Here is a 13693-nt window from a genome sequence, read left to right on the forward strand (position 1 = left end):
TCCTCCATATGGGATACAATGGGAGGCTGATAAATCCTGCAGTTTGTACCTGTTAATCCAGGGAAAAGGAACCTGTGACCCTCCAGATGTTGTTGGATTCCAGATCCCATCAGCCCCAGCCACCATTGCCAGTAATCAGGGATGATGGGAGTTGTAGTCCAACAACATCTGGAGGGCTATAAGTTTCCCTTCATTACATTGACAGCTGGTGACCTTTTTCCTTTAGAAAACTTGCAGAGCAAATGAAATAAGGGAAGTATTTTGCTGAATTAATATATGTTTGTCCCTGGAGAGTTTAACATTATCCCTATTACTCCAGTGTCCATTCAGTTCTTCATTAAAGTACGAAATGGAATTATCCGTGCGTGTGTGTGTGTGTGTGTGTGTGTGTGTGTAAAGGTATTTATGTGTTTATAGATATCTTTTATTTCATTTTATTAAAGGCAGAAGAAGAGAGAAATTACCATATCTTCTACCAGCTCTGTGCTTCTGCAACGTTACCTGAATTTAAAACTTTGCGGTTAGGTATGAATGCACATCTGCTCCATTTAATTATTCACATGACACGTTCCAAAGTAGCATTACTATGTTTTGAGTAATGGTTTTTAAATAACTGCTTAAGTTTCTATAAATATGCTTTTTGAAAATAGAGCACACTAAATTGCAAATCTATAAAGGTGAATGAAATTTCCTTCTGGGTGTGTTACATGCTGCTGATATATTTGAGCACACAGTGTTGTAGTTAGTATTATATTGCTTATTATGGCTAAATTAAAACTGTGAGGTAAAAACAAATAAACCACTATTCTGTAACAGAAAATCTTTGTTTGAGAAAATCTTTGCTTTAAATTTCCTTTTAAAACTTTTGTGGTGTTGCTACCATAGTTATTACCATTGATTTATTAATTGCCTTCTAAACTATCTTAAGGTAAATCTCAAGGTGATTTACATATAAAATAATTAAAAACAGTTAAAAGCACAAAACAACAAGCAGATTTAAAATAAGACCAAAACCCTAGCAAATGGACATTCTTGGTAAATACCTATTTATCCAACTGGCAATTCTTGTTGGAACAAAGATGTCTGCAATAGCAGACGTCTCTTGTATCTTGCCATCAGCCTACAAAAGTGGGGTATAAATCCCTGTAATAGGTAAACAAAAGTTTGGCTTATCAGTTTTACTTGAACGCAGCATTATTCATTTTGCTGGGGTTTGTTTTTTTTAAGTCTTTTAAGAGCTACAACATCTTTGGGGAATGCATTTCTTCTTTGTATGTAAAGAAATTTTGCTTGCTTTTTTATATTAGGAAATGCAAGCTATTTTCACTATACAAAGCAAGGAGGCAGTCCAGTCATTGATGGAATTGATGATGCTAAGGAGATGATGAACACCAGGCGGGCTTGCACTTTGTTGGGTAAGTCCTGGAAGCACACGAATTTCTTCAGGACTTTGAAACGGGGGCTACTGTGCCTAGTAGTACATTATTACCCGCAGCATTAATTTTTAAAAGGTGCACACTTACAAACTGCTGTGCTTCACCATGCCAGTGGCATACAAGCTGTTGGATGCTTCAGTTGATATGCATTGAAAAGCCACAGGGGATGTATTTTAAGTAAGTTTGAGCATTTCTTCCTTTTTATTGGGTAATTAAAATACCTCTTTATGAAGCGTGAATTTCTGAACCAGCTTGTGGCAGGTTCTGTCTATCTATACCTATCTGTCTGTCTGTCTGTCTGTCTATCATCTATCTATCTATCTATCTATCTATCTATCTATCATCTATCTATCTATCATCTATCTATATCTATCTATCTATCTATCTATCTGTCTATCTCTATCTATCTATCTATCTATCTATCTATCATCTCTATCTATCTATCTATCTATCTATCTATCTATCTATCTATCTCTATCTATCTATCTATCTATCTATATCTATCTATCTATCTATCTATCTATCTATCTATCTATCTATCTATCTATCTAATTTGTACACCACCCTTCATCCAAATATCACAGAGTGGTTTACAACATATTTATTGGAAAGCTTATTATCCCAGCTCTTCATTCAAAGGTTCAGGGCAGCTTCCAGCTTAACCAGCACAATCCGGTATGTTTTTGCACCACAGAATTCACTGGGGCTTTCACCCAGATAAGTGGGAATAGAATTGGAGGGCAAAACAGTATTTAATAATAAACAGAAGAAATGGAGACAAATCTTTTTCAGGCATTGGGCTAACCCAGGGATGGAGAACCTTGGGCCCTACAGAAGTTGTTGGACTACAACTCCAATAAACCCCATCCAGCATGGACAGTGGTCAAGGGTGATGGGAGTTGAACAACAGGTTCCCCATCCTTGTTCTAATGATCCTTTCTTGAATTCATTCTAGTATGTGTGTTTAGACTAGAGACCTGTAGCCAATGATTTAGTTAGTTCAAATCCATTTGTAAAATTCAGCCTCTCCCTATTTCTTGGCCTACCTGTCCTCTGTTTCTTGGGCTGTAATCCCATGTTTCCCAAAGCAACCTTGTCCGCTTCCTTCCTAAGAAGCGCATACAGCCCTTCCTATTCTTTCATTCTGTGTGTCCACATTCCTGACAGGTTTATCATGAACAGTGAAAATATTTGTGACATAAATGACATCACAGCAAGCCGGCCAATGAGAGACAGGTGACAGACACAGTGTTGTGAGCAATTTGGCCAATTTTATGTATGTAATTTAGTACCTGATAGGCATATCTTCCTTTCCAAACCTCTCGTATTTTAATTAGCATTCAGACTTACTTATTGTATTTCTGGTTATGAGTAAAAAAGTTTTGTACTTTTTGTGTTGAGTTTTGATGTCTCTTCTCTTTGTTGTCATGCTGGCTTGCTCTTAAGATCTTCAGGGGACCCTTTTTTTAGTTGCATTTTCTTTTTAAAAAGTTAACATCTTTTTTATCATACAGGGCCTGGTCTTTAATTTAGGCATTTAATAAATGTAAGACAGTGTTCTGGGTTCTACATGTAAACTGGGAATACACATGTACAGTGGAACCTCAGTTTTCGAACGTAATCCGTTCCAGAAGACCGTTTGACTTCCAAAACGTTCGAAAACCAAAGCATGCATTTCCGGAAGCATTTACTTACGGAAAATTCAATACGGAAGCCACGTGACACATTCGACTTCCAAAAATCATTCGAAAACCAAAACATTCGACTTCTGAGGTATTCGAAAACCTGTAGATTTATGCAGCTGGTTTTTTTATGTGGTAAAATTCCCTTTAAAAATTTAAGGTAAATATAGAAAAGTAATATTCTCATATATATTGAACCCTGTCAGGGTGTTTTGATATATGATATGGGTATAGCAAGAAATTAAGGCAATTCTCTGAGTAATTAACAACTGAGATGTTACTGCAATGCCTTCAGTTTGCACAACAGCTTGCAACAGTGTTGGGTCACCTATGGCCCAGCATCTGTTGTTGGACCCCACCTGCCCAGATGGCATGGTCAGTGGCCCAGTCAGATGGGAGCTGTGGTCCAGTGAGAGCTGAAGGACCACAGGTTTCCCATCTTGGCACTAAATGTGCATTTCAAGATAGTAGCTGATGCAAAAGGAGATAATATCTCACTATACAAATCTCCTTAGGGAGGCTTTTTTACTGATGAGATGCCAGCAGATATTCACTGAAGATTGAGTTCGAATGACATTTTCTCCACACAATAGCTAGCACTTTTTTGTTGTCCTTGTCATCCTTGTTCAGATGCTTAATTGGACATGGCTTAATTGGACATTTGCATTTTAATCTCGGCAAAAGGAATACTGATTTCTTTTCTCTCCCCCACTCCCACCCAATATGATAGGTATTGTTGATTCCTGTCAGATGGGAATATTTCAGATCCTTGCTGCTATTCTTCACCTGGGCAATGTGGCATTCACATCTCGAGATGCTGACAGCTGTACAATACCAGTAAGTTCCAAATAAGTTAAAAGCAGTAAACATTGTAACATTTCTAATCTTCTTGGCCTGTTATTGGGTCAGCGTGCTAAACCTGGAAAAATGCAACCGATTTCTGTTTCCCCGCTGCCTTTACCTTCTTCTACATCTTCCTTCACACTGGCTCATGATAAAATGTCACAGTTCACATCTTTTAAGGAGCTATGTCAATATGTCTTGTTTGCAAGAGCATTGCATGAAATCGTTGTTTGTCTACCAGAAGTGCCTGTGAAAGAAAACATTTTGCCATACATTAGGAAGTTGTGCAGAAATTTACTTTTCTTTGTGCAAGGCTGGCCTCAGCCAAGTACAAAAGGAACATTGTTTTGCTCTCTGGTAGTCTATAGACATGTGGGATTAGGGTTAAGGAGGATGGGCAGGTCCCAGGACAATTGTAATAATATCAACTTGTAGGGCTGGCTTCAAGTGCACCACATGATTGGGCACCTGACATGAGCCCCCTGGACTTTATACCGTGAGAAGGTCATCTTTGCTAAGGAAGTAGCGTGCGTTGAATTTTTCAGCTTTCAGATTCAAAAAAATGAGAGGTGCTCAAAAGTTGTAACATGACTTGGGAATTCAAAATATTAGGTGAAATGTGTGCAAAATTGCATAGAAATCACTAAATATGATTGCCAAGTATTTGTACTTATATTACAGTGGAACCTCGGGATGCGAACGGGATCCGTTCTGGAGCCCTGTTTGCATCCAGAAGCAAACGTAGCTAGCGACGGTACGTCTGTGCATGTGCACGTTGCTTTTCACTGCTTCTGCACATGCGCATGATGTCATTTTGAGCGCATGCACGAGTGGCGAAACCCGGAAGTAACACGCTCCATTGCTTCCGGGTTGTCAAGGTGCACAACTCAAATGCGCTCAACATGAAGCATATTCAACCCGAGGTATGACTGTATATACAGTCGTATCTTGGAATTCGAATGGAATCCGTTCCGGAAGTCCGTTCGACTTCCAAAAGATTCGGAAACCAAAGCGCTGATTCTGATTGGGCCAATCGGAAGCCGCGGAGGCCCCATTGGACGTTCGGGTTCCAAAGAATGTTCGCAAACTGGAACACTTACTTCCGGGTTTGCAGCATTCGAGAGCCAAAACATCCAAGTACTAAGGCGTTCAGGATTCAAGGTACCTTCTGTATTATTATTACTATTGTTTGTTTATCTAGCATTCCTTGACATTTTTCAGAAGGTAAAATTAAAATTATTTGGTTTTATGAAAGCGGTTTGTGTGCTTCTTCATCAGCCATAAACTTGCCAAGCTAAATGTTGTCCAGTAATAAAAATAATCGCAGATTTGAATTCCTCACACCCAAAAACACATTTTTAAGACCCCTCAACGAAGCAATGTTCAAAAAATAAGTTTCACCACCTGAAATGACACACCCTACGAGGGAGGGGGGCCCCAGGGAAGATGTCTTGTCCAAGGGCTCACCAAAAACTGAAGCCAATGCTGTCAACCTCTTAAGGTGACCTTTCTATGCATTCTCTAAAAGCAGGGATTGAAGTTAATATGATATATTTCTTAACACCTTCTCACCGCAAATCTAGAAAATGGTAGAAGGGTTTCTGCTTGCTTGGGGAGCATTAATGCATGCATTGTTAGTGGTCAATAATACTTTCAAATCTAAGGAGATTATTGTCCTTGTAGGCCAAACACGAACCCCTCACCATCTTCTGTGATCTCATGGGAGTAGAATATGAACAGATGGCTCACTGGCTCTGCCACAGGAAGCTTGCTACTGCCACAGAGACCTACATCAAACCAATTTCCAAACTGCAGGCCATTAATGCCAGGGATGCTCTTGCAAAACATGTATATGCTAGTCTATTTAACTGGATTGTCGATCATGTGAACGAAGCTCTTCATTCCACCATGAAACAACATTCCTTTATTGGCGTATTGGACATCTATGGGTGAGTTTCCTCTGAGTAGCTAGATGTAATAATAATAATAATAATAATAATTTTTTTATTTATACCCCGCTCTCCCCAGCCAAGGCCGGGCTCAGAGCGGCTTACAAGCAATAATAAAAACAAGATGAATGATTACAACTTAAAAACAAAAATAAAATACAACATTAAAATAATGGAACATTAAAATATTAAAATGTAGCCTCATCGCAGGAGGAGAAGGAAAAGAAAGGGGAAAAAAAAAGAGAGGGAGGGAATCAAATTGGCTCCAAGCCAAAGGCCAGGCGGAACAACTCTGTCTTACAGGCCCTGCGGAAAGAAATCAGATCCTGCAGGGCCCTGGTCTCATGAGGCAGAGCATTCCACCAGGCCGGAGCCAGAGCTGAAAAGGCCCTGGCTCTGGTTGAAGCCAATCTAACTTCTTTAGGGCCTGGGACCACTAAAGGTAAAGGTAAAGGTACCCCTGCCCGTATGGGCCAGTCTTGACAGACTCTGGGGTTGTGCGCCCATCTCACTTAAGAGGCCAGGGGCCAGCGCTGTCCGGAGACACTTCCGGGTCACGTGGCCAGCGTGACGAAGCTGCATCTGGCGAGCCAGAGCCGCACACGGAAACGCCGTTTACCTTCCCGCTGGTAAGCGGTCCCTATTTATCTACTTGCACCCGGAGGTGCTTTCGAACTGCTAGGTTGGCAGGCGCTGGGACCGAGCAGCGGGAGCGCACCCCGCCGCAGGGATTCGAACCGCCGACCTTTCGATCGGCAAGTCCTAGGTGCTGAGGCTTTAACCCACAGCGCCACCTGCGTCCCCCTGGGACCACTAGGGTGTTATTATTTATGGACCTTGAGGCTCTCTGTGGGGCATACCAGGAGAGGCGGTCCCGTAGGTACGGGGGTCCTAGGCCGTGAAGGGCTTTAAAGGTCAAAAGCAGCACCTTAAATCTGACCCTGTACTCCACCGGGAGCCAGTACAGCTTGAAAAGCACTGGGTGAATATGCTCCCATGGCAGAGACCCCGTGAGGAGCCTCGCTGCAGCATTCTGTACCCGCTGGAGTTTCTGGGACAGCTTCATGTAACAAAATGAAAAGTAAAAAAACAAACAACCCAAAGAAAAATATAAAATATAACAATATAAGTTGGGTATAGGTATTATTGCCCAAGCTGCTAACATCAGTATTTTAGAAGTATGGCAGTTTGTGTACGTCAACCCACTCTTGTACTATGTTGGCATGATTTTTATCTTGCAAACATTTACTCCTTTAATTTATGCTGGTGGTTGTCTTTGGTTTCCCCCCAGGTTTGAAACCTTTGAGATAAACAGCTTTGAACAGTTCTGTATAAACTATGCCAATGAGAAACTGCAGCAACAGTTCAATATGGTAAGTGAGAAGCAAGTTTTTCTGTTCTTTGACCCACTAATGGTCCTTTTTGATAGCTAGATCCTCTGTGTGGCACTGAACTTCTCTTAAGAGCATGTACTCATCAGTTTCCTGGGATAGGTCCTAGTGACAGCTGATGGAGTCTTCATTATATCTTTCCCTAATTAGAGTTCTACTTCTTTTTGTTTTGTTTCTCCTACCTTGGTCCTTCTTGAGTGAGATAGTAATTTTAATCAAAATATTCCTTGGGATAGCTGGACAGACACACCAGTAAGGTTAACCAGATTACTTTCAAGTTGGATGTCAGCAGCCAGTTAAGCAGTAGGCAGGAGTCTCCTGATTAGTAGGTTCACTGGGGGGTAATACAGCATTTCCCCCACCAATGGGTCAGGGTGAGAAGGAGGCAGACCAGTCCTTGCACTTCATCAGATAAGCAGGTGGGAATCCAATCTGTAAGACAGCAAACTGTAACTGCCCATTGCTTACACATCCATCCATCATTTTATTTTATGCCGCCTTTACATAGTTCAAACCATGCTCAAAGCACCTTTCAAGATGAAAAATAATAATAATTGCAATGTAACAAAAGTAGTCATAAACGATAAAACACCAGTGAATACACAACCAAGTTGAACAACATCCAACTTGCTATGCTGAAGTCATACCCACACCACTCCTTTATAACAGGAATCCAGGTATAGGGAGCATCATTTGCTGGATCTTACCTGGCACGGCCATGTCACAGAATCATAGAATCATAGAGTTGGAAGAGACCACAAGGGCCATCGAGTCCAACCCCCTGCCAAGCAGGAAACACCATCAGAGCACTCCTGACATATAGTTGTCAAGCCTCTGCTTAAAGACCTCCAAAGAAGGAGACTCCACCACACTCCTTGGCAGCAAATTCCACTGTCGAACAGCTCTTACTGTCAGGAGGTTCTTCCTAATGTTTAGGTGGATTCTTCTTTCTTGTAGTTTGGATCCATTGCTCCGTGTCCGCTTCTCTGGAGCAGCAGAAAACAACCTTTCTCCCTCCTCTATGTGACATCCTTTTATATATTTGAACATGGCTATCATATCACCCCTTAACCTCCTCTTCTCCAGGCTAAACATGCCCAGCTCCCTTAGCCGTTCCTCATGTCTGGCAAGCTGCTGTGCCTTCAACCCTTGCCTTGCTTGTGTCATGTACTGACATTAACGTTTTTGGCAGAAAACATAATCCAATCCCTTCATCCAGTGAGAGCCAGGACAGTTCCCTCACTATCGTTTGTTATTTAGTTTTATTTAGATTTTATACTTAGTATTTGGGAAACTTTAGGTGCTTTACAAATTATGTGGTGAGGGATGGTGATGATTATGATATTGCTGAGAAGGATAAAAGCTTGGGGCATTGTCTATTTCTAAGCTTCTTATTCTGTCTACCTTATTTTATAATTTTCTTGCTGCTTTCTCCATACTAAAAGACATATTAATTTTGAACATGTTATACAGATTCATTTGTCCACTTTGATCTGTGCTTAAATGGTGGGTTCAATTTTAATTTGTGAGCAATTTAGTTAAATGTATTGGGAAGAAAACAATGAACTTTCTCTATTTACTGCTTCCCCTTCCTCTTATAGCATGTCTTTAAACTGGAGCAAGAAGAATATATGAGGGAACAAATTCCGTGGACCTTGATTGATTTCTATGATAATCAGCCCTGCATTAACCTCATAGAGGCCAAACTGGGTATTTTGGATTTGCTAGATGAAGAGTGTAAGGTAGGAGTTCAACAGATCTCACCTTTATGTTGCATCAAGTTCTGTTGGTTTCCAGCTTCCTCTGTTGACTGTGTTAGTGCATAACACTCTGCCAAAACGTGTGATAGAATTTAAACAAAACATTCATGCAGTTTGAGTACTCCTGCTTCGCTCTTCCTTTCCTTCAACTGGGAGCAACAAACCATAAATCTTGGCTTAGCATCATGCCAGAAACATCACTTTTGCTTTGTTTCTCTCCAAACCATGATGTCAAGCCAGTGTACCACACACCTTGGTTTAGTGTAGCGTGCAAAGCATGGGTCATATCCAACTTAAGTCCTACTCATTGCAGACCCACTGAAAGGAATTAATCTGAGTTATCTGCATCCATTAAGTTGTGTTCATTTTATTTCAGTGGATCTGCTTTGAGTAGGACTAACATAGATATTACCCTGTGAATGCTGTTTTGAGGTGGAGGAAGAGAGAGGATCTCTGCCACGTCAATGTTCCTATGTGTTCCTGTTAAGCCATTATTTGTTTGAAACCATTATTTTAATCTAGACTCAAAGCATGTCAATGTGTAAAGGAGTCTTAGATTACAAGACTATAAATGCCCTCTCTTAGGAGGAAGCCCCATGAAGCTCAGTGGTGCTTATTTGTGAGTAAATGTTGAAGATTGGATGAAAGCTCTTTCAGGCGCACAAGCGTAGCCCCTGTGGAGCAGGGACAGTGTCCAGTTTTCACATCATGTTGAGCATCTAAATTTGATTAGTTTTGTCCCCTTGCTCATTTGGATAAGAAATGTAGTGTGTGAATTAGTCCAGCCTCAGCCACTTCTTGAGGGGCTTAATTATTTTCTATTGTGTTATTTTTATTGGAGCCTATCCACAAAACAAGACTGGGAGCGGGTAACTCCTATGAATATGTAAAGTGGTATACAAATGAGGTACTTAAAGGGTTATTCTTAGAAACTGATGGCCCATACATTTGTGGCCAACAATATTGTGAGCCATTAACTGCATCCCGTTTCTTTGAGTGGCTCAAATTCAGGTGAATTTTAAATGCCAAAACAACATTTTCCATTTCAGTTGTAGACTAGCTTTCCTTGTTTCACTTTTTCATAATCCGTTCGTTTTATCTCTCCGTTCGCTAGATGCCTAAAGGTTCAGATAATAGTTGGGCCCAGAAATTATACAATACTCACTTGAACAAGTCTGTTCTCTTTGAAAAACCCCGTATGTCAAACAAAGCATTTATCATCCAACACTTTGCAGATAAGGTAAGGGTTTCTGTGTTGTGCCTGATTTGGTAAACCTATTTGCTTGTGATGTTTTTGCACTTATCCATTCTGGAGTAATCAGTGGAAAAAATTCCGTATGATCCACAGCCCCAGACACTGAGATAACTAAAAAACCGGTGGTTCTTACATGGGCTTAACAGGATGCTGCCTGTGAACTATTTCTAGCTGTATTTAAAAATGTCCTGTGGTCTTTTTTTAGTAGCAGTTCATTGAAGGATTTTAAATTTGAGATTGAGCCAGCCAATCTTTTAGTGACTGAGTAACAAATTAAGACACTTCAGATGGTGATCTTTAATTTGTTCACAGTGTGGCTGCCAGGTTAATTACATGCAAAATTGTTTCTGGATAGATGTATTCAGCTGTAGCCTGTTTTCACATAGCATGGTCTGTTCACAAAGTGCGTTGGAAATATATTGGTGAGGTTTGCCTTTGCGTATGTTAAGACATAGGAAAGTGATATAGTCAAGTCTCAGAATCACCATTCTGTGCCTTTAAGTTCATTAAAGGTGTAAAATATCACAGTAGCAAGAACAGTGATTTTTAATACGTATTTTTTCTAGATTTTGAGGTTGCAGGATGTATTTTTGCTTAGATATATTAATCCTTCTGAGTTTTCATTTTTTTGTCTTGTAAAATGAGATTTTTGTACTTCCAGGTGGAGTACCAGTGTGAAGGGTTTTTGGAAAAAAACAAAGATACTGTCTATGAAGAGCAGATCAAAGTTCTAAAATCAAGTAAGGTTAGTATTGAGATTCCCCCCTCCCCAGTACTAAAGACGATTTTAGACCACTTAAATTAGATACTAATTTTATCCATTGATTTGACTCAGAGTAACATTGAATCCCCTCTCCCCCAAAACTAGAGTTTGACTGCTGATTTGTGCCTAGTGACTTTATATCCTCAACCCAAAAGCCTGTTTTTAAATTTATTACATGAACTTTGTGTAATCAAGTCTAATTGCCCTCCGGATTGAACAACATATTTTCTAGTTGTTAAAACAATGTAACTTTAAGAGCTGCTGCATTTGCTTGTTTTCTCTTCTCTCTTCTCTTCCCTTCCCTTTTTCCATTTGTGTCCCTTCCCTTTTTCCATTGTGCTTTTAACTCGTAAGCATGTGGGCAGGGACTGTCTTATTTTTCAATCTGTGTACGACACTTAGAAAATGTTAGGCACTTCATAGATGATTGATGATGGTGATAATTGACGAAGGTATGCTGTTTCTAAAGTTAGTTGTATCAAGTATTTTTAACATTTGCATTTTAAAATATGTGTACAAAAGCAATTTGACTTTGGTAATGCAGGCTGTAATCCTATCCACACATATTAGGGAGCAACCATTTAAGCTGCTCCCTAATATTTAAACCTTTTTTTAGGATTGTGTTTACAGAAATGTCACAATGAGTAGGCAATTATTCATGTTTGGCTGTATGTATTCGTTTTTTATTTATAATCTCTCTGCTTGTTTTTCACCATACATCTTCCCCAGAAGCTAATCCTAAAACCTAATGCATTGCTAAAAAAATTGAACACCTAAGGTGTGTCTAGACTAGCAGTATATATGTAGTTCTGCATTTATTTATTTTAAGCAAGGTGATACAGGCTGGGTGCCATCCTCTTTATTCCTATTTAGTACTGCATTTCTGGATTTCCCCCATATGAAAATATTTATCTTTCCTTGGACGGGTCTGGACAATCAAAACATTCTGCCTCCTCCTTTGCCATTGTCCTGCTCCATCTGCCATTATCAGAATATTTTTCTTTAAGCAGAAGTTCTGGTGAACTTGCACCTATTCACCTAGAACTGCTTATTTCTTATAGCAGAAGCCAAATGCATCTCCACCCAAGAGCAAGAGATTAAAGGAAATGCAGTTAAATGCTACAATAGTGCTAGTCTGGATGCAGTCTTGGGCTGCCATCCTGCATGTTAAGCGTGCACAGGGCCCTTTGACTTCATTTGGGCTGCACTTGAACTGTCTACACCTTTGCTGCCTTGGTTTCCACAAGCACAACAGCAGGTTTGGGAAAATTTTGGCCCTCCAGAGGTTGCTGAGCCACATCTCCCATCAACTCCGGTTGTTCGCTTTACTTTCTGGTATTGATGGGAACAGCAGTTCAACCTTGTCTGGAGGGCCAAAGATTTCCTACAGCCAGGGGCGAAGGAAGAGGGGCGGTGGGGGTGGCTCGCCCTGGGTGTCATCACTTAGGGGGGTGACATTCAGCGCACCACCCGCCCACGACTCCCAAGACTACACTGAGCCATTGGGGGAAACGGTAGAGCTGTGCTGCCTTCCTGGCGGCTGTGATGGCCTGGGATTCGGACTTGGATGCTGAACCTGAGGAATCCCAGCCTGCACAGGATTCCCTGCCTCCAGCACCAGCTGAGCCGGGGCTGGGGCTTGAGCCTGAAGGGTCCTCACCTGTGCTGGATCCTCAGGTGCAGGCACCAGCTGAGTCCGCTCTGGCGCCTGAGGTGTTGGAGGACCCACTGCCTGCAGGTGCTCCACTCTCAGCCCCGTCAGGGGAGGCTGAAGTTGCCTCTGGGTCCGGTAACCCCCCAGCCTCTCCTGAGCTGCAGAGGCTCAGGGCAGAGAGGCGGAGGGAACTAAGTTCCCGCAGGAGGAGTGCTCACCTCCAGGCCAGGAGAAGCAAGTCACTTGAGGATTGGGGCCGCCCTATGCCTCGGGGCAGATAAAAGCCAGCCAGCCCCAGTCCCAAGTTGTGGGAGCAACATTGCTGGTTGACAGTTCCTGGCTGAACCCTGTCCTGCTTTCCTGCCGGAGCTCCTGACCTGCCCTGACTCCCTGCCCTGCACCCAGCTTCTGTGGACTGCCTCCCTATTGCACCTTTGATCTCAGACTGGACTTGGACCTCGCCTCTCGGTTAGCCCACGGGACCAGCACAGCGGCCTTCCCCCCTTCTTCCTTCATTTTGACAGCACAGGGGAGGCTTGGGAGTCATGGGCGTGCAGCGCGCCGTTGCCCCCCACTCCTGGGCTGCGTCCTGGGGTGGGGGTGGGGAACCTCCCCTGAGCTGTCAAAAGGAAGAGGGAAGGGAGGAAGGCTGCTGGCAAAGTGGTGTGGCTTCTTCCCCCCCCCCCCCCCCCAGAAGCAGCCCGCTATGGACGGCTTGCTCCACCCCCCATAGATGGCTCGCTCCGCCTCCATGGGCATCTCGCCCCCTGGGAAGCTTGCCCCGCCCCATGGCCCAGCCCCCGGGTGCACAGCTTGTGCGCCGTTCTAGGTGCCAGAGCATCTAGCTACGCCTCTGCCTACATCTGCACTATAGCAGTGTGAAACTGACAGTTGTGCAAGTGAAAATGGTCCTATTGGCAAGCACAGGGCAAACAGGCTTCCCTGAATGCAGTTATATTA

The 13693-nt window shown here is 42.2% G+C and overlaps 1 protein-coding gene across 8 annotated transcripts in view; it reads left to right on the forward strand.

Moving 5' to 3' along the window:
* The window catches only part of MYO5A (myosin VA), a 114113-nt gene that overhangs the window by 50699 nt on the left and 49721 nt on the right, over positions 1–13693 (forward strand). For all 8 annotated transcript variants that reach the window (XM_083712387.1, XM_083712390.1, XM_083712392.1 and 5 more), the window contains exons 7-14: positions 444–525; positions 1308–1415; positions 3849–3955; positions 5645–5910; positions 7202–7283; positions 8903–9043; positions 10176–10301; positions 10978–11061. In XM_083712387.1, the coding sequence (XP_083568513.1) occupies positions 444–525; positions 1308–1415; positions 3849–3955; positions 5645–5910; positions 7202–7283; positions 8903–9043; positions 10176–10301; positions 10978–11061 (996 nt within the window). The remainder of the gene's footprint in view (positions 1–443; positions 526–1307; positions 1416–3848; positions 3956–5644; positions 5911–7201; positions 7284–8902; positions 9044–10175; positions 10302–10977; positions 11062–13693) is intronic.

Source organism: Podarcis gaigeae (assembly GCF_964106915.1).
Source record: "Podarcis gaigeae genome assembly, chromosome: 14".
NCBI classification, from domain to species: domain Eukaryota; kingdom Metazoa; phylum Chordata; class Lepidosauria; order Squamata; family Lacertidae; genus Podarcis; species Podarcis gaigeae.